The sequence below is a fragment of the Perissodus microlepis genome, chromosome 20 (assembly GCF_051167445.1).
Source record: "Perissodus microlepis isolate ML-2025 ecotype Zambia chromosome 20, ASM5116744v1, whole genome shotgun sequence".
Lineage (NCBI taxonomy): Eukaryota > Metazoa > Chordata > Actinopteri > Cichliformes > Cichlidae > Perissodus > Perissodus microlepis.
Window position 1 is genome coordinate 7540009 of NC_140480.1, and position 27000 is coordinate 7567008.

General features: G+C 38.9%; 3 protein-coding genes across 3 annotated transcripts; 1 reads left to right on the top strand and 2 right to left on the bottom strand.

Moving 5' to 3' along the window:
- Positions 1 to 848: 848 nt before the first annotated feature.
- On the bottom strand, positions 849 to 4243 carry LOC146364023 (uncharacterized). Its single transcript, XM_084915886.1, has one exon. The coding sequence runs from the start codon at positions 3910 to 3912 to the stop codon at positions 1792 to 1794; it is 2121 nt and encodes a 706-aa protein (XP_084772012.1). The 5' UTR covers positions 3913 to 4243; the 3' UTR covers positions 849 to 1791.
- Positions 4244 to 5193: 950 nt separating this feature from the next.
- Positions 5194 to 7764, top strand: LOC146364024 (uncharacterized). Its single transcript, XM_084918309.1, has 5 exons — positions 5194 to 5455; positions 5682 to 5726; positions 5948 to 6146; positions 6330 to 6530; positions 6651 to 7764. Exons 3-5 carry the CDS (start codon positions 6081 to 6083, stop codon positions 7239 to 7241), a joined length of 858 nt encoding a protein of 285 aa, XP_084774435.1. The 5' UTR covers positions 5194 to 5455; positions 5682 to 5726; positions 5948 to 6080; the 3' UTR covers positions 7242 to 7764.
- Positions 7765 to 22833: 15069 nt separating this feature from the next.
- Positions 22834 to 25828, bottom strand: LOC146364025 (uncharacterized). The gene has a single exon (XM_084917628.1). The coding sequence runs from the start codon at positions 25182 to 25184 to the stop codon at positions 23064 to 23066; it is 2121 nt and encodes a 706-aa protein (XP_084773754.1). The 5' UTR covers positions 25185 to 25828; the 3' UTR covers positions 22834 to 23063.
- Positions 25829 to 27000: the final 1172 nt, after the last annotated feature.

Sequence of the window (27000 nt, forward strand, 5' to 3'; positions counted from 1 at the left end):
CCCCCGGATCCGTTCATCGGGGCTCATCGCTGCTGTTGTAGTCACTTGTCCGGAGCTAACAACAGCTGTTGAGCTGACTATTAAGCTAACATTATGCCCGCTAGTGTTAGGTTCACGTGTCCTACAAGTCACACTTTTTCTGTGATAAACAGTTGAATTAAATTCTTACAGCGTATGAGAGGCTACCAGCGTCAAAACATTAGCAATAGGTGACAATAACGAGTGCTGGAGGATTTATTTAGTTATTTATTTAGACCCATTTCTTCAGTATAAGAAGCCATACTATCAGAACACCGCAATACAGATACAACTAATACTGGCGAACATCACAAAAGGTGCAAGTACTTATTCTGCAGAAAAACTTTCACCATTTGTGCTTAAGAGTATATGAATTTATATGACTACTGCTTATGTTGAAGATTAAGCTCAGTTTTAATATTTCATGTCATTCTATAATGATCATAGCGTATGCAGAGATGACACATATTTTTCCATTTTAATATTCAGCTGAGCATGAATGGAATGTCAGAGTGGTGTCTGACAGTATATATGTATCTTATTATAATGAACATAGTGTATATATGTATGAATGTTTGATTCAAAGATAAGATTAGACATTTAAAATAAATTAATAACAAACAAAAATCTAGCAGGTTGAGCACTGTGTGAACCAGGAAACATTCAAGCAGATGAAAAATATATTAAATGAAAATACTGAGCTCATCGTTGATCAGCTTGGATTGTGTAGATCACAAATCTTTTGGTGTGAATCTTTTTTTATTTAATTTTTATAATATCCATCGTGACTCTCTTTTTCATCAGTGGAAGTCTGTCCCAGTCTGCTCCACCACCGGGAGATTCTCCGCTGTCCACGATGTCTTCACTGTCAGGGTAAATACAAGGATTAGCTACCGAACATGTGCTTTTCCTCAATGTCTGACTGCGAATGACTGAAAATGTGTTTACTTTAAAAAATGAAATATGTATTTGGCCACAGTAACTAAAGGTTCGCTAACTAAAAACTAACTAAAATGTAGCTTTAAAAATAGCTGAGAAAAGCCTATTTTAATAACCTCACTCCACTTCCTGCCACTGTACAAAAATGAAGCCAAAATTCCCTTTTCATGGGGACTGCCATCACTTTGTATTTTTGAAGCCAGTGTGTGCGTAGTAGTGAATAAAAGCAGATCAAAAGTACTCAAATACAACCACTTGTACACATCAAAAGAAAAACTCAGTTCACATCAATTTTATTTGTGCCAATTTTAAACCTTTATTATATTATAATATATAATATAATATTGCAAGGTAACATCCCTACAATATTATATTATAATATATAATATAATATTGCAAGGTAACATCCCTACAATAACGCAGAGAAAACCCAACAATCCGAAGATCCCCTATGAGCAAGCACTTGGCGACAGTGGGAAGGAAAAACTCCCTTTTAACAGGAAGACACCTTCAGTAGAACCAGGCTCAGTGAGGGGCGGCCATCTACCGCGACCGGTTGGGGGTGATGAAGCGACATAGATGAAATGCATGTCACTTCCTCACACATGCAGAGATGTCCTTATTGTCTTACATTTATGATGTTATAGCAAATACAGCCTCTCCTGGGTTACGGATGTAATATACCCTCAGGATGGGCGGGTATTAAATTTTTTTTCTAATATTGTCTCTTTGTGATTTATTTTGACTTTGGAAACAAAGAAATAGATCTTTTTTAACCAGCTTAAAAGCTGATTATTTCTTTGGAGTCAGTGTGAGAACTGGTAGGAGGATTTTTTAGATTTGTTCGGGTTTGGCTGAAGGCCGGCGCTTGAGTATTTTTGTACCAGGATTGTATACTCTACGTAGAGTTGACTGGGAAATAAGTACAGGTGGATGGGGATGAAACATTTCTTCTTCTGCCTTGGGAGTAACAGTGGACTTGAGGTTGAGTGAGCTCCTAGACTCAGACTGCTTCTTTGAGTTGTCTACAGTTTTAGACCGGGCCCTAGTGGAAATAGGAGGTAGCAGGCCATGCACTGCTTTTAGCTTACTGTCATATGTGGTAAGCTTGTTACCCATTTTACCCTTAAGGTCTCTAACTTCTTTCTGTTGTTCTTTCAGCTCATTGTCGTCTTTGGATGGAAAGTATTCCGTATTGCTCAGGTCAAATCTCACCTTTTTCCGGGCTATTTGTTCATCCCCATCCTTTCTTTGCTGCTCTGGGGAGGCTTTTTTCTCGACTTGCACAGTGTGGCCGAGCGTGTCATAAAGTCCCTTCAGCTGTTGCAGCAGATCGTCATTTTCTTTTGTCTGTACTGCATTCTTTTGTCGTTGAATGCCAATGTCAGTTTCCAGTTCTTCTATTACTTGCTCAAGCTTAAATACTGCGTGTTTGGACTTTGTCAGAGCTTTCTCAACCTCTTCTTTGTCCTCCACAGTTTGCGTCAACTTTGACTTCACTGTGAAGAGGTTGTCATTTGCAGAGCTAAGCTGTTTCTCGTGTTCTTTCTTTTGTTCTGCCTGCTGCAGTTTGATAATGTCCAGCTCAGTCTTTACAGCATTATAGCTGGTCTTAGCATTGGCAAGGTCTACGTTTGTCTCTTGGAGTTCTTGAGCCTTTTCTTTGATTTTATTCTGAAGTGTCTTTATAGTGTCTCTAGCTGTATAGAGTTCGTTCTCAATGCAGAACTTTGTCTCAGAAAGGAGCACTTTATCAGACCTAAGATTTTCACTTCTCTTTATCTCCAGTTCCAGATCGTTTTCTGCTTTGCTAAGAGCAGTTTTCAGACGGGCTATGTTATTTTCTTGGGATGAAATTTTCTTCCCAGATTCCTGCGTCTCATTTTCAAATTTAATTATTTGCTTAGTTTTAACCTTAAGGCATTTTTCCAGGCGGTCGATAGTAAAACGTTGCCTTGCCAGCTCCTTTATCTGACTTTCAGATTCCAGGACTTTGGCTTTTAACTCTTTCCTCAACGTTATGTTGTTACATTCCTTCTCCCTAAGACATACTTTCAGTTCATCATTTTTCTTTGTCAGTTTGTTTTTCTCGTCTATTGCCCAGCGCTTTCCCGCTTTATACTCCTCATTTTGTCTTTGACACTTTTTAAGTTCAGCCTGTAGTTTCTCTTTTTCTTCTTCCACACTTTTAACTTTCTGTTGACGGCAGTACACCTCCCCAGGTAGTGTAAGAAGCTCGTCTATCCTTCTTTCAAGGAAGTCATTACGATGAATGTACTTCTCATTGTTCTGAATCTCAGTCTGAAGCTGCTCATTTTGTTTCTGCAGTTCTTTAACATTTTCATTTTTTTCCTCAGTCGTCTTGCTTAGCTTCATCTTGAGTTCTTGGTTTTCCTGCTCATTTTGGATTTTAAGGACAACCAGAGATTCCACCTCCTTTTCTTTCTTGTCCCGCATCGTTTTTTCAGTGGCACACTTATTTTCAAGGTGTTTGATTGCCTTACGAAGAGCCCGAATTTTTGCCTCATATTTGTTTGTGAGATCTACATTCTGTGACTCTGCGGACCTTAGCTGGGATTTGGTTTCCAGCAAAACATTTTCCATTTTTTCCATCTTTTCATCTTTGGATTCCTCTGTCATCTTAGCAACCAGTTCCTGTTCTTCTTTCAAAGATGCCTCAAGACTTGAAATCTTAGAATTCTTTTCATCGATTTCCTCAAGCTGAAGCTTTTCAGCTTGTTTGTACTTTTGTATTTCATTTCTGAGCACCTGCATTTCTTTGGACTCGTCTTTCATCTTTGCAACCAGTCCCTGCTCTTTTTTCAAAGATGCCTCAAGACTTGAAATCCTACAATTCTTTTCTTGGATTTCCTCAAGCTGAAGTTTTTCAGCTTGTTTGTAATTTTCTATCTCATTTCTGAGCATCTGCATATCAAAGTAGCTTAGGGAAGTCATTTCGAAATGAATGTATTTAGTTTAGTTTATACGACCTGTTATTCTGTGTTTGAAAAATGATCTACTCAATGAGACGACAAAGTGTTCGCAAGTGGAAACTGAAACCCTACTTACTTCAGAACTATAGCGATCTATGGGTTCAAGGTATGTACTTGGGGGATATTTATAGGATCTGACTCCGCCCCCAGAACTGTCTTCAAAGGAGTTCAAGTGACGTTATCGCCGAACGTCGTGACATTCAAAGGACAGTCTATTATGATGTCATTTTGTTCCAGAATGGGTTACATTTGAATTTGTGTCTTTGCAAGTTTGATCAGCTTGCATTGCGATTTTTTTTTAGCAGACTTTAGCGATCCTTCTACTTGGCCTGTCTTCAAGTTTAAGGTATCTGTCGTTTCCCACCGTATCCCGCCCGGATCGATCCATTTATGTACGAGCCCATCCGCCCCCGGATCCGTTCATCGGGGCTCATCGCTGCTGTTGTAGTCACTTGTCCGGAGCTAACAACAGCTGTTGAGCTGACTATTAAGCTAACATTATGCCCGCTAGTGTTAGGTTCACGTGTCCTACAAGTCACACTTTTTCTGTGATAAACAGTTGAATTAAATTCTTACAGCGTATGAGAGGCTACCAGCGTCAAAACATTAGCAATAGGTGACAATAACGAGTGCTGGAGGATTTATTTAGTTATTTATTTAGACCCATTTCTTCAGTATAAGAAGCCATACTATCAGAACACCGCAATACAGATACAACTAATACTGGCGAACATCACAAAAGGTACAAGTACTTATTCTGCAGAAAAACTTTCACCATTTGTGCTTAAGAGTATATGAATTTATATGACTACTGCTTATGTTGAAGATTAAGCTCAGTTTTAATATTTCATGTCATTCTATAATGATCATAGCGTATGCAGAGATGACACATATTTTTCCATTTTAATATTCAGCTGAGCATGAATGGAATGTCAGAGTGGTGTCTGACAGTATATATGTATCTTATTATAATGAACATAGTGTATATATGTATGAATGTTTGATTCAAAGATAAGATTAGACATTTAAAATAAATTAATAACAAACAAAAATCTAGCAGGTTGAGCACTGTGTGAACCAGGAAACATTCAAGCAGATGAAAAATATATTAAATGAAAATACTGAGCTTATCGTTGATCAGCTTGGATTGTGTAGATCACAAATCTTTTGGTCTGAATCTTTTTTTATTTAATTTTTATAATATCCATCGTGACTCTCTTTTTCATCAGTGGAAGTCTGTCCCAGTCTGCTCCACCACCGGGAGATTCTCCGCTGTCCACGATGTCTTCACTGTGGATGCCAGGGAATACAACACAAGAAAACTTGCAAATACCATTCAGCATTGATGGTGCCTCCCCAGCTGTGCAAGTTATTCATGTCACGAGCAGGAGTGCACCCCTGTACAATTACAATTGCTTTGCTTTTGAAGTGTGGTTTGATAAACCCAGATTGTCCTCCTCTCCCTTTTAGCCTAGGTATCACACCATCTGTGAGTTCAGGCTCAGGTAAGTTGGGACTGCTGCCAGATACTTTTTTTATATAACATAATTCGAATTGGGGCTTAATTTTACCATTGCAGAGCTTCTCCTGTCTTTTGTTGCATGTCTCAAACTTTTATGTTGCTGCCATCAAATTTGTATTTTTCAAAAAGGAATACAATGCTTTAGTTTAAAGAGATGATATGTTGTCACACTTCTAACATTTCAGCGTAAATATATATTATCCTCTCAGGTTACTCTGGTATGAATGATTCTGAGCAGCCCCTACTGGAGCGAGGTATGAGACGAAAGGATTTAAATGTTATTTCCAAGTGTATTTAAAGCTGGGTTTCAATATATTCATTTACATTGCGAGGGAGGAAAAACAGAATTTAAGAGACGTTTCCTCTTGCTTACATTATTTAGTGTAATGTGGCAAATGTTTTACAGAAAAGATGCAGACCTGAGCTCTTTTAACAAGATTATTTTTGCCTTTTTTTCTTTTTTCTTTTAAATTAGGTTTTGATGAAGGAGTACAATGTGTCTTTGTGCCCTTCCTCTAGCAACTGTCGTTGGAACTCCATGATGCTACGGCGAATGGTCCAGGAGTCTGTCTGGAGGTAGTGACACAGCCAGCGCCCCACCGCTGGTCATGGTTATGAGGGAACAAGTGATTGACATTCTAGGTCTTCTTGAGCCCTTTGAGGAGGATTTACAGGTAACAGAGCAAGTTAATAAAAACCTGATGTGTGCAATAATTACACCAGGCATCTTCAACATCTATAATGAAATTTCCAAATCTACATGTGTAACCTTTTGTTCAGTAATCCCATAATCAGGCTAAGAAGAAATGTGAACAGGGTCTTTAATAGAAGACATGTTTGTGTCTTATCTATCGTAGGTCCTGCAGGGAAATGGTGTGACTATGTCTCTCATCATACCGTCCCTCATTGGACTTGATAAAACCTTGGAGAATTGTGTCACCAACTACACCCACTTCTGCAAGGCCCTGCGCACAGGCCTCTACACACACTTCCAGCCAGTGATTCACCAGAAGGACATGATACTAGCTGCTGTGCTGGATCCTAGGATCAAACTGCAGGTACCAAATTAGGCCAGAAGCATAGCGGACTTCTGTAGATTGATATTTAGTTGAATATGCGTGTTGAGTAGATAAAGGAAAAAAATGTGTGTACATTTAAAACAACCATTTTTTTTGCAGCCGTTTTCTGATGACAACCAGGATGAACAGAGTGATTTCCTAACACCTCCGTCAAAATCTGAGGCTCGCAGCATTGTTGAGTCCACATTAGAAAACATGGAAGCCTCAACTTTTCTTACTGTTGAGGCAGAGAAAGATCAGACAGGCAGTGGGCTGGAGCACGATGTGAAAGAAGAAAGCCAGACAGATGGCGTGAAGGACACTTGTGCTGGCAGCTCAGACAACAACTGTCCTGAAATCAGTGAAAACGACCTCAAGAGGAAGTCCATCAACTTCCTTCAGCCGCCTGCAAAGACTCTAAAGATGTCAGAGTTCGACGTGTACCTGTCTGAACCGCTGTGGGAAAGCAACTCTACTCTTCAGTACTGGAAATGTGCTTCTCGATTCCCGAAGCTCCAAGGCCTCGCCAAGAAGCTGCTGGCGGTGCCCGCCACATCTGGAGGTTTTGACCGTTTCAGTCCGATGGCTGCGTGCATTGTGAAAGCAAAAAGGAACCGCCTGCCACCTCACACCACAGAGAGACTGCTACTGTACAAAAACTCTGTAAAAGTGAAGACTGTTAAAAAGCCCAGTCGGGCTGCTAAACACTGATGGATAACAGCTGAGTGTGGCAGAGCTTTCACAGCATTAAACAGAAACTCTGCCTCTACTTTTAAAAACTGTGCCATATGCTAAGAAGGAGGGTGAACTGCTAATACCTCTTATATTGTAGCAAATGAATCAGCTGACTCTTTCTTCCTAGAACACATTTGCTGGACTGCATTACAAAAAAAAAACCAAGTCCTGTATTACAGCTGGTTTCATCAGTTTGTTAAAGGGACGCATTCTGGTCAGTGATCCTCACAGCTTCATACCTGCAGCAGCGATAGAGATGCACACTGTCTCTGCGTGCTGTACGGTGCTGCTCAGAGTTGTACTTTGTCCCTTCCACACATGATTCAAGTCAGAGCTCTCTACTGAATTGGGAAATGGCAAATTAGAAATGGAGTCAGTGAATGAATGGTATCTGATTCACTTCAAACCAAAATGAGTTCAGCTTGTATCGTTCTTTTGCAGAATGTCATGTTTTCTTACTGCAATTTTTGTTAAGACAGTAATAAAATGTCAAATCAGAGGTTGAATGCTTATTTATTTCCACTATGGACTGATAAATGAGATATTTGCTGCCAAACGTGATGGAACAGTAGATCTTTATATTGAATTTGGCTATTCAGTCCCTCCAGCAAAAGTCATTTATATTTTATAGTCAAATGAGAAATCCACTGTACATTTCTTTCAGGCATTACAGTTTTGTTTCATTCATTCTAACGTGAAATACAACAGTGTCAGCATCTTTTCAGCTTTTTATCAGACTTGTCTTTCACCATTTTCAAATAGCCTAATCAATAATTCATGTACTTTCATAGATGCTGTTATTTTCCTCAAAACCTTAAATTTCTAAAAAGAAAACATTTTTGCTTGGATAAACTATAATGTCTGATGGAAGTTGATGGAAAAGCTTAGTTTAGTTTGGCTTTGTCAGGTAGGCTGATGTTGGCATTGAATGACAGCTACCTGATTTTACTGTGGTAAAGACCGATAATGTGTTGAAAATTAACACCAGTGTTATGAGTGCTTTGATCTCCTCTGAGAAGCATTCAAAAAGGTTTTGCTTGCATTAAACATTGGAGTATGTATCAGCTGTGTTATCAAGAAACTGAGATATCTGCTTGAAACTGGAACTGATATTAAAGACAGTTTGCGACTGAAGAAAACTGTGAGAACATTTTTTTAATCCTCTCATTGATTCATCTTCAGTTGAAACTGCGTCAAATCAGCTGCCAATAAGTAATTTAAATGCATTCTATTTTGTTTTAGTGTTATTATTCATTTACATTTTATTGCGTCATTGTAGTGCATTTTACTTGTTTTAGTTGCATTCTAGTTTGTAAAGCAAGTTGTGCAGCATGGGCTGTTGGAAATGTGCTCGATCAATAAACTTGACCTTGAACATGTGTGGAGGGAGCCAGAAACATGCTGCTGTTTGCACATTGTAACGTTGGACCCAAGAAACATAAACTGGAGCGAATATGACGACAGCAGAACTTTTATTTAATACTGTGGTTTTGTACTGGGACACAGACACTCCTGCTCTCTCTCTCTGCTGTCACGTCCGCCTCCCTCCTCCGACTGTCACTGCCAACATATAAAGAGACACAATCACTGTCAGATCCCAGCACACCTGTTCACCCCGCCCCTGCGCCGCCCCGGGAGCTCACTGCGTCACCCCTCCTCTGCAGCTGGCCAGAGACCACACCCACGCCACACACATATTTAATAATTGGCTCTGCAGAGGAGCTAAAGAAGAGTCCAGCATGTTGCTCTGACTGTGTAACTCCTAAAGGTACAGTAACGGCAACATTGCCTAGTGACTGATCAGGCCAGTAACATTTCTGTTTCTCATATAAACCATCTCAGTGACTTCAGCAGAGATATTTCGTTAGTCAGGGTAAATACAAGGATTAGCTACCGAACATGTGCTTTTCCTCAATGTCTGACTGCGAATGACTGAAAATGTGTTTACTTTAAAAAATGAAATATGTATTTGGCCACAGTAACTAAAGGTTCGCTAACTAAAAACTAACTAAAATGTAGCTTTAAAAATAGCTGAGAACAGCCTATTTTAATAACCTCACTCCACTTCCTGCCACTGTACAAAAATGAAGCCAAAATTCCCTTTTCATGGGGACTGCCATCACTTTGTATTTTTGAAGCCAGTGTGTGCGTAGTAGTGAATAAAAGCAGATCAAAAGTACTCAAATACAACCACTTGTACACATCAAAAGAAAAACTCAGTTCACATCAATTTTATTTGTGCCAATTTTAAACCTTTATTATATTATAATATATAATATAATATTGCAAGGTAACATCCCTACAATAACGCAGAGAAAACCCAACAATCCGAAGATCCCCTATGAGCAAGCACTTGGCGACAGTGGGAAGGAAAAACTCCCTTTTAACAGGAAGACACCTTCAGTAGAACCAGGCTCAGTGAGGGGCGGCCATCTACCGCGACCGGTTGGGGGTGATGAAGCGACATAGATGAAATGCATGTCACTTCCTCACACATGCAGAGATGTCCTTATTGTCTTACATTTATGATGTTATAGCAAATACAGCCTCTCCTGGGTTACGGATGTAATATACCCTCAGGATGGGCGGGTATTAAATTTTTTTTCTAATATTGTCTCTTTGTGATTTATTTTGACTTTGGAAACAAAGAAATAGATCTTTTTTAACCAGCTTAAAAGCTGATTATTTCTTTGGAGTCAGTGTGAGAACTGGTAGGAGGATTTTTTAGATTTGTTCGGGTTTGGCTGAAGGCCGGCGCTTGAGTATTTTTGTACCAGGATTGTATACTCTACGTAGAGTTGACTGGGAAATAAGTACAGGTGGATGGGGATGAAACATTTCTTCTTCTGCCTTGGGAGTAACAGTGGACTTGAGGTTGAGTGAGCTCCTAGACTCAGACTGCTTCTTTGAGTTGTCTACAGTTTTAGACCGGGCCCTAGTGGAAATAGGAGGTAGCAGGCCATGCACTGCTTTTAGCTTACTGTCATATGTGGTAAGCTTGTTACCCATTTTACCCTTAAGGTCTCTAACTTCTTTCTGTTGTTCTTTCAGCTCATTGTCGTCTTTGGATGGAAAGTATTCCGTATTGCTCAGGTCAAATCTCACCTTTTTCCGGGCTATTTGTTCATCCCCATCCTTTCTTTGCTGCTCTGGGGAGGCTTTTTTCTCGACTTGCACAGTGTGGCCGAGCGTGTCATAAAGTCCCTTCAGCTGTTGCAGCAGATCGTCATTTTCTTTTGTCTGTACTGCATTCTTTTGTCGTTGAATGCCAATGTCAGTTTCCAGTTCTTCTATTACTTGCTCAAGCTTAAATACTGCGTGTTTGGACTTTGTCAGAGCTTTCTCAACCTCTTCTTTGTCCTCCACAGTTTGCGTCAACTTTGACTTCACTGTGAAGAGGTTGTCATTTGCAGAGCTAAGCTGTTTCTCGTGTTCTTTCTTTTGTTCTGCCTGCTGCAGTTTGATAATGTCCAGCTCAGTCTTTACAGCATTATAGCTGGTCTTAGCATTGGCAAGGTCTACGTTTGTCTCTTGGAGTTCTTGAGCCTTTTCTTTGATTTTATTCTGAAGTGTCTTTATAGTGTCTCTAGCTGTATAGAGTTCGTTCTCAATGCAGAACTTTGTCTCAGAAAGGAGCACTTTATCAGACCTAAGATTTTCACTTCTCTTTATCTCCAGTTCCAGATCGTTTTCTGCTTTGCTAAGAGCAGTTTTCAGACGGGCTATGTTATTTTCTTGGGATGAAATTTTCTTCCCAGATTCCTGCGTCTCATTTTCAAATTTAATTATTTGCTTAGTTTTAACCTTAAGGCATTTTTCCAGGCGGTCGATAGTAAAACGTTGCCTTGCCAGCTCCTTTATCTGACTTTCAGATTCCAGGACTTTGGCTTTTAACTCTTTCCTCAACGTTATGTTCTTACATTCCTTCTCCCTAAGACATACTTTCAGTTCATCATTTTTCTTTGTCAGTTTGTTTTTCTCGTCTATTGCCCAGCGCTTTCCCGCTTTATACTCCTCATTTTGTCTTTGACACTTTTTAAGTTCAGCCTGTAGTTTCTCTTTTTCTTCTTCCACACTTTTAACTTTCTGTTGATGGCAGTACACCTCCCCAGGTAGTGTAAGAAGCTCGTCTATCCTTCTTTCAAGGAAGTCATTACGATGAATGTACTTCTCATTGTTCTGAATCTCAGTCTGAAGCTGCTCATTTTGTTTCTGCAGTTCTTTAACATTTTCATTTTTTTCCTCAGTCGTCTTGCTTAGCTTCATCTTGAGTTCTTGGTTTTCCTGCTCATTTTGGATTTTAAGGACAACCAGAGATTCCACCTCCTTTTCTTTCTTGTCCCGCATCGTTTTTTCAGTGGCACACTTATTTTCAAGGTGTTTGATTGCCTTACGAAGAGCCCGAATTTTTGCCTCATATTTGTTTGTGAGATCTACATTCTGTGACTCTGCGGACCTTAGCTGGGATTTGGTTTCCAGCAAAACATTTTCCATTTTTTCCATCTTTTCATCTTTGGATTCCTCTGTCATCTTAGCAACCAGTTCCTGTTCTTCTTTCAAAGATGCCTCAAGACTTGAAACCTTAGAATTCTTTTCATCGATTTCCTCAAGCTGAAGCTTTTCAGCTTGTTTGTACTTTTGTATTTCATTTCTGAGCACCTGCATTTCTTTGGACTCGTCTTTCATCTTTGCAACCAGTCCCTGCTCTTTTTTCAAAGATGCCTCAAGACTTGAAATCCTACAATTCTTTTCTTGGATTTCCTCAAGCTGAAGTTTTTCAGCTTGTTTGTAATTTTCTATCTCATTTCTGAGCATCTGCATATCAAAGTAGCTTAGGGAAGTCATTTCGAAATGAATGTATTTAGTTTAGTTTATACGACCTGTTATTCTGTGTTTGAAAAATGATCTACTCAATGAGACGACAAAGTGTTCGCAAGTGGAAACTGAAACCCTACTTACTTCAGAACTATAGCGATCTATGGGTTCAAGGTATGTACTTGGGGGATATTTATAGGATCTGACTCCGCCCCCAGAACTGTCTTCAAAGGAGTTCAAGTGACGTTATCGCCGAACGTCGTGACATTCAAAGGACAGTCTATTATGATGTCATTTTGTTCCAGAATGGGTTACATTTGAATTTGTGTCTTTGCAAGTTTGATCAGCTTGCATTGCGATTTTTTTTTTAGCAGACTTTAGCGATCCTTCTACTTGGCCTGTCTTCAAGTTTAAGGTATCTGTCGTTTCCCACCGTATCCCGCCCGGATCGATCCATTTATGTACGAGCCCATCCGCCCCCGGATCCGTTCATCGGGGCTCATCGCTGCTGTTGTAGTCACTTGTCCGGAGCTAACAACAGCTGTTGAGCTGACTATTAAGCTAACATTATGCCCGCTAGTGTTAGGTTCACGTGTCCTACAAGTCACACTTTTTCTGTGATAAACAGTTGAATTAAATTCTTACAGCGTATGAGAGGCTACCAGCGTCAAAACATTAGCAATAGGTGACAATAACGAGTGCTGGAGGATTTATTTAGTTATTTATTTAGACCCATTTCTTCAGTATAAGAAGCCATACTATCAGAACACCGCAATACAGATACAACTAATACTGGCGAACATCACAAAAGGTGCAAGTACTTATTCTGCAGAAAAACTTTCACCATTTGTGCTTAAGAGTATATGAATTTATATGACTACTGCTTATGTTGAAGATTAAGCTCAGTTTTAATATTTCATGTCATTCTATAATGATCATAGCGTATGCAGAGATGACACATATTTTTCCATTTTAATATTCAGCTGAGCATGAATGGAATGTCAGAGTGGTGTCTGACAGTATATATGTATCTTATTATAATGAACATAGTGTATATATGTATGAATGTTTGATTCAAAGATAAGATTAGACATTTAAAATAAATTAATAACAAACAAAAATCTAGCAGGTTGAGCACTGTGTGAACCAGGAAACATTCAAGCAGATGAAAAATATATTAAATGAAAATACTGAGCTCATCGTTGATCAGCTTGGATTGTGTAGATCACAAATCTTTTGGTGTGAATCTTTTTTTATTTAATTTTTATAATATCCATCGTGACTCTCTTTTTCATCAGTGGAAGTCTGTCCCAGTCTGCTCCACCACCGGGAGATTCTCCGCTGTCCACGATGTCTTCACTGTCAGGGTAAATACAAGGATTAGCTACCGAACATGTGCTTTTCCTCAATGTCTGACTGCGAATGACTGAAAATGTGTTTACTTTAAAAAATGAAATATGTATTTGGCCACAGTAACTAAAGGTTCGCTAACTAAAAACTAACTAAAATGTAGCTTTAAAAATAGCTGAGAAAAGCCTATTTTAATAACCTCACTCCACTTCCTGCCACTGTACAAAAATGAAGCCAAAATTCCCTTTTCATGGGGACTGCCATCACTTTGTATTTTTGAAGCCAGTGTGTGCGTAGTAGTGAATAAAAGCAGATCAAAAGTACTCAAATACAACCACTTGTACACATCAAAAGAAAAACTCAGTTCACATCAATTTTATTTGTGCCAATTTTAAACCTTTATTATATTATAATATATAATATAATATTGCAAGGTAACATCCCTACAATATTATATTATAATATATAATATAATATTGCAAGGTAACATCCCTACAATAACGCAGAGAAAACCCAACAATCCGAAGATCCCCTATGAGCAAGCACTTGGCGACAGTGGGAAGGAAAAACTCCCTTTTAACAGGAAGACACCTTCAGTAGAACCAGGCTCAGTGAGGGGCGGCCATCTACCGCGACCGGTTGGGGGTGATGAAGCGACATAGATGAAATGCATGTCACTTCCTCACACATGCAGAGATGTCCTTATTGTCTTACATTTATGATGTTATAGCAAATACAGCCTCTCCTGGGTTACGGATGTAATATACCCTCAGGATGGGCGGGTATTAAATTTTTTTTCTAATATTGTCTCTTTGTGATTTATTTTGACTTTGGAAACAAAGAAATAGATCTTTTTTAACCAGCTTAAAAGCTGATTATTTCTTTGGAGTCAGTGTGAGAACTGGTAGGAGGATTTTTTAGATTTGTTCGGGTTTGGCTGAAGGCCGGCGCTTGAGTATTTTTGTACCAGGATTGTATACTCTACGTAGAGTTGACTGGGAAATAAGTACAGGTGGATGGGGATGAAACATTTCTTCTTCTGCCTTGGGAGTAACAGTGGACTTGAGGTTGAGTGAGCTCCTAGACTCAGACTGCTTCTTTGAGTTGTCTACAGTTTTAGACCGGGCCCTAGTGGAAATAGGAGGTAGCAGGCCATGCACTGCTTTTAGCTTACTGTCATATGTGGTAAGCTTGTTACCCATTTTACCCTTAAGGTCTCTAACTTCTTTCTGTTGTTCTTTCAGCTCATTGTCGTCTTTGGATGGAAAGTATTCCGTATTGCTCAGGTCAAATCTCACCTTTTTCCGGGCTATTTGTTCATCCCCATCCTTTCTTTGCTGCTCTGGGGAGGCTTTTTTCTCGACTTGCACAGTGTGGCCGAGCGTGTCATAAAGTCCCTTCAGCTGTTGCAGCAGATCGTCATTTTCTTTTGTCTGTACTGCATTCTTTTGTCGTTGAATGCCAATGTCAGTTTCCAGTTCTTCTATTACTTGCTCAAGCTTAAATACTGCGTGTTTGGACTTTGTCAGAGCTTTCTCAACCTCTTCTTTGTCCTCCACAGTTTGCGTCAACTTTGACTTCACTGTGAAGAGGTTGTCATTTGCAGAGCTAAGCTGTTTCTCGTGTTCTTTCTTTTGTTCTGCCTGCTGCAGTTTGATAATGTCCAGCTCAGTCTTTACAGCATTATAGCTGGTCTTAGCATTGGCAAGGTCTACGTTTGTCTCTTGGAGTTCTTGAGCCTTTTCTTTGATTTTATTCTGAAGTGTCTTTATAGTGTCTCTAGCTGTATAGAGTTCGTTCTCAATGCAGAACTTTGTCTCAGAAAGGAGCACTTTATCAGACCTAAGATTTTCACTTCTCTTTATCTCCAGTTCCAGATCGTTTTCTGCTTTGCTAAGAGCAGTTTTCAGACGGGCTATGTTATTTTCTTGGGATGAAATTTTCTTCCCAGATTCCTGCGTCTCATTTTCAAATTTAATTATTTGCTTAGTTTTAACCTTAAGGCATTTTTCCAGGCGGTCGATAGTAAAACGTTGCCTTGCCAGCTCCTTTATCTGACTTTCAGATTCCAGGACTTTGGCTTTTAACTCTTTCCTCAACGTTATGTTGTTACATTCCTTCTCCCTAAGACATACTTTCAGTTCATCATTTTTCTTTGTCAGTTTGTTTTTCTCGTCTATTGCCCAGCGCTTTCCCGCTTTATACTCCTCATTTTGTCTTTGACACTTTTTAAGTTCAGCCTGTAGTTTCTCTTTTTCTTCTTCCACACTTTTAACTTTCTGTTGATGGCAGTACACCTCCCCAGGTAGTGTAAGAAGCTCGTCTATCCTTCTTTCAAGGAAGTCATTACGATGAATGTACTTCTCATTGTTCTGAATCTCAGTCTGAAGCTGCTCATTTTGTTTCTGCAGTTCTTTAACATTTTCATTTTTTTCCTCAGTCGTCTTGCTTAGCTTCATCTTGAGTTCTTGGTTTTCCTGCTCATTTTGGATTTTAAGGACAACCAGAGATTCCACCTCCTTTTCTTTCTTGTCCCGCATCGTTTTTTCAGTGGCACACTTATTTTCAAGGTGTTTGATTGCCTTACGAAGAGCCCGAATTTTTGCCTCATATTTGTTTGTGAGATCTACATTCTGTGACTCTGCGGACCTTAGCTGGGATTTGGTTTCCAGCAAAACATTTTCCATTTTTTCCATCTTTTCATCTTTGGATTCCTCTGTCATCTTAGCAACCAGTTCCTGTTCTTCTTTCAAAGATGCCTCAAGACTTGAAATCTTAGAATTCTTTTCATCGATTTCCTCAAGCTGAAGCTTTTCAGCTTGTTTGTACTTTTGTATTTCATTTCTGAGCACCTGCATTTCTTTGGACTCCTCTTTCATCTTTGCAACCAGTCCCTGCTCTTTTTTCAAAGATGCCTCAAGACTTGAAATCCTACAATTCTTTTCTTGGATTTCCTCAAGCTGAAGTTTTTCAGCTTGTTTGTAATTTTCTATCTCATTTCTGAGCATCTGCATATCAAAGTAGCTTAGGGAAGTCATTTCGAAATGAATGTATTTAGTTTAGTTTATACGACCTGTTATTCTGTGTTTGAAAAATGATCTACTCAATGAGACGACAAAGTGTTCGCAAGTGGAAACTGAAACCCTACTTACTTCAGAACTATAGCGATCTATGGGTTCAAGGTATGTACTTGGGGGATATTTATAGGATCTGACTCCGCCCCCAGAACTGTCTTCAAAGGAGTTCAAGTGACGTTATCGCCGAACGTCGTGACATTCAAAGGACAGTCTATTATGATGTCATTTTGTTCCAGAATGGGTTACATTTGAATTTGTGTCTTTGCAAGTTTGATCAGCTTGCATTGCGATTTTTTTTTTAGCAGACTTTAGCGATCCTTCTACTTGGCCTGTCTTCAAGTTTAAGGTATCTGTCGTTTCCCACCGTATCCCGCCCGGATCGATCCATTTATGTACGAGCCCATCCGCCCCCGGATCCGTTCATCGGGGCTCATCGCTGCTGTTGTAGTCACTTGTCCGGAGCTAACAACAGCTGTTGAGCTGACTATTAAGCTAACATTATGCCCGCTAGTGTTAGGTTCACGTGTCCTACAAGTCACACTTTTTCTGTGATAAACAGTTGAATTAAATTCTTACAGCGTATGAGAGGCTACCAGCGTCAAAACATTAGCAATAGGTGACAATAACGAGTGCTGGAGGATTTATTTAGTTATTTATTTAGACCCATTTCTTCAGTATAAGAAGCCATACTATCAGAACACCGCAATACAGATACAACTAATACTGGCGAACATCACAAAAGGTGCAAGTACTTATTCTGCAGAAAAACTTTCACCATTTGTGCTTAAGAGTATATGAATTTATATGACTACTGCTTATGTTGAAGATTAAGCTCAGTTTTAATATTTCATGTCATTCTATAATGATCATAGCGTATGCAGAGATGACACATATTTTTCCATTTTAATATTCAGCTGAGCATGAATGGAATGTCAGAGTGGTGTCTGACAGTATATATGTATCTTATTATAATGAACATAGTGTATATATGTATGAATGTTTGATTCAAAGATAAGATTAGACATTTAAAATAAATTAATAACAAACAAAAATCTAGCAGGTTGAGCACTGTGTGAACCAGGAAACATTCAAGCAGATGAAAAATATATTAAATGAAAATACTGAGCTCATCGTTGATCAGCTTGGATTGTGTAGATCACAAATCTTTTGGTGTGAATCTTTTTTTATTTAATTTTTATAATATCCATCGTGACTCTCTTTTTCATCAGTGGAAGTCTGTCCCAGTCTGCTCCACCACCGGGAGATTCTCCGCTGTCCACGATGTCTTCACTGTCAGGGTAAATACAAGGATTAGCTACCGAACATGTGCTTTTCCTCAATGTCTGACTGCGAATGACTGAAAATGTGTTTACTTTAAAAAATGAAATATGTATTTGGCCACAGTAACTAAAGGTTCGCTAACTAAAAACTAACTAAAATGTAGCTTTAAAAATAGCTGAGAAAAGCCTATTTTAATAACCTCACTCCACTTCCTGCCACTGTACAAAAATGAAGCCAAAATTCCCTTTTCATGGGGACTGCCATCACTTTGTATTTTTGAAGCCAGTGTGTGCGTAGTAGTGAATAAAAGCAGATCAAAAGTACTCAAATACAACCACTTGTACACATCAAAAGAAAAACTCAGTTCACATCAATTTTATTTGTGCCAATTTTAAACCTTTATTATATTATAATATATAATATAATATTGCAAGGTAACATCCCTACAATATTATATTATAATATATAATATAATATTGCAAGGTAACATCCCTACAATAACGCAGAGAAAACCCAACAATCCGAAGATCCCCTATGAGCAAGCACTTGGCGACAGTGGGAAGGAAAAACTCCCTTTTAACAGGAAGACACCTTCAGTAGAACCAGGCTCAGTGAGGGGCGGCCATCTACCGCGACCGGTTGGGGGTGATGAAGCGACATAGATGAAATGCATGTCACTTCCTCACACATGCAGAGATGTCCTTATTGTCTTACATTTATGATGTTATAGCAAATACAGCCTCTCCTGGGTTACGGATGTAATATACCCTCAGGATGGGCGGGTATTAAATTTTTTTTCTAATATTGTCTCTTTGTGATTTATTTTGACTTTGGAAACAAAGAAATAGATCTTTTTTAACCAGCTTAAAAGCTGATTATTTCTTTGGAGTCAGTGTGAGAACTGGTAGGAGGATTTTTTAGATTTGTTCGGGTTTGGCTGAAGGCCGGCGCTTGAGTATTTTTGTACCAGGATTGTATACTCTACGTAGAGTTGACTGGGAAATAAGTACAGGTGGATGGGGATGAAACATTTCTTCTTCTGCCTTGGGAGTAACAGTGGACTTGAGGTTGAGTGAGCTCCTAGACTCAGACTGCTTCTTTGAGTTGTCTACAGTTTTAGACCGGGCCCTAGTGGAAATAGGAGGTAGCAGGCCATGCACTGCTTTTAGCTTACTGTCATATGTGGTAAGCTTGTTACCCATTTTACCCTTAAGGTCTCTAACTTCTTTCTGTTGTTCTTTCAGCTCATTGTCGTCTTTGGATGGAAAGTATTCCGTATTGCTCAGGTCAAATCTCACCTTTTTCCGGGCTATTTGTTCATCCCCATCCTTTCTTTGCTGCTCTGGGGAGGCTTTTTTCTCGACTTGCACAGTGTGGCCGAGCGTGTCATAAAGTCCCTTCAGCTGTTGCAGCAGATCGTCATTTTCTTTTGTCTGTACTGCATTCTTTTGTCGTTGAATGCCAATGTCAGTTTCCAGTTCTTCTATTACTTGCTCAAGCTTAAATACTGCGTGTTTGGACTTTGTCAGAGCTTTCTCAACCTCTTCTTTGTCCTCCACAGTTTGCGTCAACTTTGACTTCACTGTGAAGAGGTTGTCATTTGCAGAGCTAAGCTGTTTCTCGTGTTCTTTCTTTTGTTCTGCCTGCTGCAGTTTGATAATGTCCAGCTCAGTCTTTACAGCATTATAGCTGGTCTTAGCATTGGCAAGGTCTACGTTTGTCTCTTGGAGTTCTTGAGCCTTTTCTTTGATTTTATTCTGAAGTGTCTTTATAGTGTCTCTAGCTGTATAGAGTTCGTTCTCAATGCAGAACTTTGTCTCAGAAAGGAGCACTTTATCAGACCTAAGATTTTCACTTCTCTTTATCTCCAGTTCCAGATCGTTTTCTGCTTTGCTAAGAGCAGTTTTCAGACGGGCTATGTTATTTTCTTGGGATGAAATTTTCTTCCCAGATTCCTGCGTCTCATTTTCAAATTTAATTATTTGCTTAGTTTTAACCTTAAGGCATTTTTCCAGGCGGTCGATAGTAAAACGTTGCCTTGCCAGCTCCTTTATCTGACTTTCAGATTCCAGGACTTTGGCTTTTAACTCTTTCCTCAACGTTATGTTGTTACATTCCTTCTCCCTAAGACATACTTTCAGTTCATCATTTTTCTTTGTCAGTTTGTTTTTCTCGTCTATTGCCCAGCGCTTTCCCGCTTTATACTCCTCATTTTGTCTTTGACACTTTTTAAGTTCAGCCTGTAGTTTCTCTTTTTCTTCTTCCACACTTTTAACTTTCTGTTGATGGCAGTACACCTCCCCAGGTAGTGTAAGAAGCTCGTCTATCCTTCTTTCAAGGAAGTCATTACGATGAATGTACTTCTCATTGTTCTGAATCTCAGTCTGAAGCTGCTCATTTTGTTTCTGCAGTTCTTTAACATTTTCATTTTTTTCCTCAGTCGTCTTGCTTAGCTTCATCTTGAGTTCTTGGTTTTCCTGCTCATTTTGGATTTTAAGGACAACCAGAGATTCCACCTCCTTTTCTTTCTTGTCCCGCATCGTTTTTTCAGTGGCACACTTATTTTCAAGGTGTTTGATTGCCTTACGAAGAGCCCGAATTTTTGCCTCATATTTGTTTGTGAGATCTACATTCTGTGACTCTGCGGACCTTAGCTGGGATTTGGTTTCCAGCAAAACATTTTCCATTTTTTCCATCTTTTCATCTTTGGATTCCTCTGTCATCTTAGCAACCAGTTCCTGTTCTTCTTTCAAAGATGCCTCAAGACTTGAAATCTTAGAATTCTTTTCATCGATTTCCTCAAGCTGAAGCTTTTCAGCTTGTTTGTACTTTTGTATTTCATTTCTGAGCACCTGCATTTCTTTGGACTCGTCTTTCATCTTTGCAACCAGTCCCTGCTCTTTTTTCAAAGATGCCTCAAGACTTGAAATCCTACAATTCTTTTCTTGGATTTCCTCAAGCTGAAGTTTTTCAGCTTGTTTGTAATTTTCTATCTCATTTCTGAGCATCTGCATATCAAAGTAGCTTAGGGAAGTCATTTCGAAATGAATGTATTTAGTTTAGTTTATACGACCTGTTATTCTGTGTTTGAAAAATGATCTACTCAATGAGACGACAAAGTGTTCGCAAGTGGAAACTGAAACCCTACTTACTTCAGAACTATAGCGATCTATGGGTTCAAGGTATGTACTTGGGGGATATTTATAGGATCTGACTCCGCCCCCAGAACTGTCTTCAAAGGAGTTCAAGTGACGTTATCGCCGAACGTCGTGACATTCAAAGGACAGTCTATTATGATGTCATTTTGTTCCAGAATGGGTTACATTTGAATTTGTGTCTTTGCAAGTTTGATCAGCTTGCATTGCGATTTTTTTTTTAGCAGACTTTAGCGATCCTTCTACTTGGCCTGTCTTCAAGTTTAAGGTATCTGTCGTTTCCCACCGTATCCCGCCCGGATCGATCCATTTATGTACGAGCCCATCCGCCCCCGGATCCGTTCATCGGGGCTCATCGCTGCTGTTGTAGTCACTTGTCCGGAGCTAACAACAGCTGTTGAGCTGACTATTAAGCTAACATTATGCCCGCTAGTGTTAGGTTCACGTGTCCTACAAGTCACACTTTTTCTGTGATAAACAGTTGAATTAAATTCTTACAGCGTATGAGAGGCTACCAGCGTCAAAACATTAGCAATAGGTGACAATAACGAGTGCTGGAGGATTTATTTAGTTATTTATTTAGACCCATTTCTTCAGTATAAGAAGCCATACTATCAGAACACCGCAATACAGATACAACTAATACTGGCGAACATCACAAAAGGTGCAAGTACTTATTCTGCAGAAAAACTTTCACCATTTGTGCTTAAGAGTATATGAATTTATATGACTACTGCTTATGTTGAAGATTAAGCTCAGTTTTAATATTTCATGTCATTTTATAATGATCATAGCGTATGCAGAGATGACACATATTTTTCCATTTTAATATTCAGCTGAGCATGAATGGAATGTCAGAGTGGTGTCTGACAGTATATATGTATCTTATTATAATGAACATAGTGTATATATGTATGAATGTTTGATTCAAAGATAAGATTAGACATTTAAAATAAATTAATAACAAACAAAAATCTAGCAGGTTGAGCACTGTGTGAACCAGGAAACATTCAAGCAGATGAAAAATATATTAAATGAAAATACTGAGCTCATCGTTGATCAGCTTGGATTGTGTAGATCACAAATCTTTTGGTGTGAATCTTTTTTTATTTAATTTTTATAATATCCATCGTGACTCTCTTTTTCATCAGTGGAAGTCTGTCCCAGTCTGCTCCACCACCGGGAGATTCTCCGCTGTCCACGATGTCTTCACTGTCAGGGTAAATACAAGGATTAGCTACCGAACATGTGCTTTTCCTCAATGTCTGACTGCGAATGACTGAAAATGTGTTTACTTTAAAAAATGAAATATGTATTTGGCCACAGTAACTAAAGGTTCGCTAACTAAAAACTAACTAAAATGTAGCTTTAAAAATAGCTGAGAAAAGCCTATTTTAATAACCTCACTCCACTTCCTGCCACTGTACAAAAATGAAGCCAAAATTCCCTTTTCATGGGGACTGCCATCACTTTGTATTTTTGAAGCCAGTGTGTGCGTAGTAGTGAATAAAAGCAGATCAAAAGTACTCAAATACAACCACTTGTACACATCAAAAGAAAAACTCAGTTCACATCAATTTTATTTGTGCCAATTTTAAACCTTTATTATATTATAATATATAATATAATATTGCAAGGTAACATCCCTACAATATTATATTATAATATATAATATAATATTGCAAGGTAACATCCCTACAATAACGCAGAGAAAACCCAACAATCCGAAGATCCCCTATGAGCAAGCACTTGGCGACAGTGGGAAGGAAAAACTCCCTTTTAACAGGAAGACACCTTCAGTAGAACCAGGCTCAGTGAGGGGCGGCCATCTACCGCGACCGGTTGGGGGTGATGAAGTGACATAGATGAAATGCATGTCACTTCCTCACACATGCAGAGATGTCCTTATTGTCTTACATTTATGATGTTATAGCAAATACAGCCTCTCCTGGGTTACGGATGTAATATACCCTCAGGATGGGCGGGTATTAAATTTTTTTTCTAATATTGTCTCTTTGTGATTTATTTTGACTTTGGAAACAAAGAAATAGATCTTTTTTAACCAGCTTAAAAGCTGATTATTTCTTTGGAGTCAGTGTGAGAACTGGTAGGAGGATTTTTTAGATTTGTTCGGGTTTGGCTGAAGGCCGGCGCTTGAGTATTTTTGTACCAGGATTGTATACTCTACGTAGAGTTGACTGGGAAATAAGTACAGGTGGATGGGGATGAAACATTTCTTCTTCTGCCTTGGGAGTAACAGTGGACTTGAGGTTGAGTGAGCTCCTAGACTCAGACTGCTTCTTTGAGTTGTCTACAGTTTTAGACCGGGCCCTAGTGGAAATAGGAGGTAGCAGGCCATGCACTGCTTTTAGCTTACTGTCATATGTGGTAAGCTTGTTACCCATTTTACCCTTAAGGTCTCTAACTTCTTTCTGTTGTTCTTTCAGCTCATTGTCGTCTTTGGATGGAAAGTATTCTGTATTGCTCAGGTCAAATCTCACCTTTTTCCGGGCTATTTGTTCATCCCCATCCTTTCTTTGCTGCTCTGGGGAGGCTTTTTTCTCGACTTGCAAAGTGTGGCCGAGCGTGTCATAAAGTCCCTTCAGCTGTTGCAGCAGATCGTCATTTTCTTTTTTCTGTACTGCATTCTTTTGTCGTTGAATGCCAATGTCAGTTTCCAGTTCTTCTATTACTTGCTCAAGCTTAAATACTGCGTGTTTGGACTTTGTCAGAGCTTTCTCAACCTCTTCTTTGTCCTCCACAGTTTGCGTCAACTTTGACTTCACTGTGAAGAGGTTGTCATTTGCAGAGCTAAGCTGTTTCTCGTGTTCTTTCTTTTGTTCTGCCTGCTGCAGTTTGATAATGTCCAGCTCAGTCTTTACAGCATTATAGCTGGTCTTAGCATTGGCAAGGTCTACGTTTGTCTCTTGGAGTTCTTGAGCCTTTTCTTTGATTTTATTCTGAAGTGTCTTTATAGTGTCTCTAGCTGTATAGAGTTCGTTCTCAATGCAGAACTTTGTCTCAGAAAGGAGCACTTTATCAGACCTAAGATTTTCACTTCTCTTTATCTCCAGTTCCAGATCGTTTTCTGCTTTGCTAAGAGCAGTTTTCAGACGGGCTATGTTATTTTCTTGGGATGAAATTTTCTTCCCAGATTCCTGCGTCTCATTTTCAAATTTAATTATTTGCTTAGTTTTAACCTTAAGGCATTTTTCCAGGCGGTCGATAGTAAAACGTTGCCTTGCCAGCTCCTTTATCTGACTTTCAGATTCCAGGACTTTGGCTTTTAACTCTTTCCTCAACGTTATGTTGTTACATTCCTTCTCCCTAAGACATACTTTCAGTTCATCATTTTTCTTTGTCAGTTTGTTTTTCTCGTCTATTGCCCAGCGCTTTCCCGCTTTATACTCCTCATTTTGTCTTTGACACTTTTTAAGTTCAGCCTGTAGTTTCTCTTTTTCTTCTTCCACACTTTTAACTTTCTGTTGATGGCAGTACACCTCCCCAGGTAGTGTAAGAAGCTCGTCTATCCTTCTTTCAAGGAAGTCATTACGATGAATGTACTTCTCATTGTTCTGAATCTCAGTCTGAAGCTGCTCATTTTGTTTCTGCAGTTCTTTAACATTTTCATTTTTTTCCTCAGTCGTCTTGCTTAGCTTCATCTTGAGTTCTTGGTTTTCCTGCTCATTTTGGATTTTAAGGACAACCAGAGATTCCACCTCCTTTTCTTTCTTGTCCCGCATCGTTTTTTCAGTGGCACACTTATTTTCAAGGTGTTTGATTGCCTTACGAAGAGCCCGAATTTTTGCCTCATATTTGTTTGTGAGATCTACATTCTGTGACTCTGCGGACCTTAGCTGGGATTTGGTTTCCAGCAAAACATTTTCCATTTTTTCCATCTTTTCATCTTTGGATTCCTCTGTCATCTTAGCAACCAGTTCCTGTTCTTCTTTCAAAGATGCCTCAAGACTTGAAATCTTAGAATTCTTTTCATCGATTTCCTCAAGCTGAAGCTTTTCAGCTTGTTTGTACTTTTGTATTTCATTTCTGAGCACCTGCATTTCTTTGGACTCCTCTTTCATCTTTGCAACCAGTCCCTGCTCTTTTTTCAAAGATGCCTCAAGACTTGAAATCCTACAATTCTTTTCTTGGATTTCCTCAAGCTGAAGTTTTTCAGCTTGTTTGTAATTTTCTATCTCATTTCTGAGCATCTGCATATCAAAGTAGCTTAGGGAAGTCATTTCGAAATGAATGTATTTAGTTTAGTTTATACGACCTGTTATTCTGTGTTTGAAAAATGATCTACTCAATGAGACGACAAAGTGTTCGCAAGTGGAAACTGAAACCCTACTTACTTCAGAACTATAGCGATCTATGGGTTCAAGGTATGTACTTGGGGGATATTTATAGGATCTGACTCCGCCCCCAGAACTGTCTTCAAAGGAGTTCAAGTGACGTTATCGCCGAACGTCGTGACATTCAAAGGACAGTCTATTATGATGTCATTTTGTTCCAGAATGGGTTACATTTGAATTTGTGTCTTTGCAAGTTTGATCAGCTTGCATTGCGATTTTTTTTTTAGCAGACTTTAGCGATCCTTCTACTTGGCCTGTCTTCAAGTTTAAGGTATCTGTCGTTTCCCACCGTATCCCGCCCGGATCGATCCATTTATGTACGAGCCCATCCGCCCCCGGATCCGTTCATCGGGGCTCATCGCTGCTGTTGTAGTCACTTGTCCGGAGCTAACAACAGCTGTTGAGCTGACTATTAAGCTAACATTATGCCCGCTAGTGTTAGGTTCACGTGTCCTACAAGTCACACTTTTTCTGTGATAAACAGTTGAATTAAATTCTTACAGCGTATGAGAGGCTACCAGCGTCAAAACATTAGCAATAGGTGACAATAACGAGTGCTGGAGGATTTATTTAGTTATTTATTTAGACCCATTTCTTCAGTATAAGAAGCCATACTATCAGAACACCGCAATACAGATACAACTAATACTGGCGAACATCACAAAAGGTGCAAGTACTTATTCTGCAGAAAAACTTTCACCATTTGTGCTTAAGAGTATATGAATTTATATGACTACTGCTTATGTTGAAGATTAAGCTCAGTTTTAATATTTCATGTCATTTTATAATGATCATAGCGTATGCAGAGATGACACATATTTTTCCATTTTAATATTCAGCTGAGCATGAATGGAATGTCAGAGTGGTGTCTGACAGTATATATGTATCTTATTATAATGAACATAGTGTATATATGTATGAATGTTTGATTCAAAGATAAGATTAGACATTTAAAATAAATTAATAACAAACAAAAATCTAGCAGGTTGAGCACTGTGTGAACCAGGAAACATTCAAGCAGATGAAAAATATATTAAATGAAAATACTGAGCTCATCGTTGATCAGCTTGGATTGTGTAGATCACAAATCTTTTGGTGTGAATCTTTTTTTATTTAATTTTTATAATATCCATCGTGACTCTCTTTTTCATCAGTGGAAGTCTGTCCCAGTCTGCTCCACCACCGGGAGATTCTCCGCTGTCCACGATGTCTTCACTGTCAGGGTAAATACAAGGATTAGCTACCGAACATGTGCTTTTCCTCAATGTCTGACTGCGAATGACTGAAAATGTGTTTACTTTAAAAAATGAAATATGTATTTGGCCACAGTAACTAAAGGTTCGCTAACTAAAAACTAACTAAAATGTAGCTTTAAAAATAGCTGAGAAAAGCCTATTTTAATAACCTCACTCCACTTCCTGCCACTGTACAAAAATGAAGCCAAAATTCCCTTTTCATGGGGACTGCCATCACTTTGTATTTTTGAAGCCAGTGTGTGCGTAGTAGTGAATAAAAGCAGATCAAAAGTACTCAAATACAACCACTTGTACACATCAAAAGAAAAACTCAGTTCACATCAATTTTATTTGTGCCAATTTTAAACCTTTATTATATTATAATATATAATATAATATTGCAAGGTAACATCCCTACAATATTATATTATAATATATAATATAATATTGCAAGGTAACATCCCTAC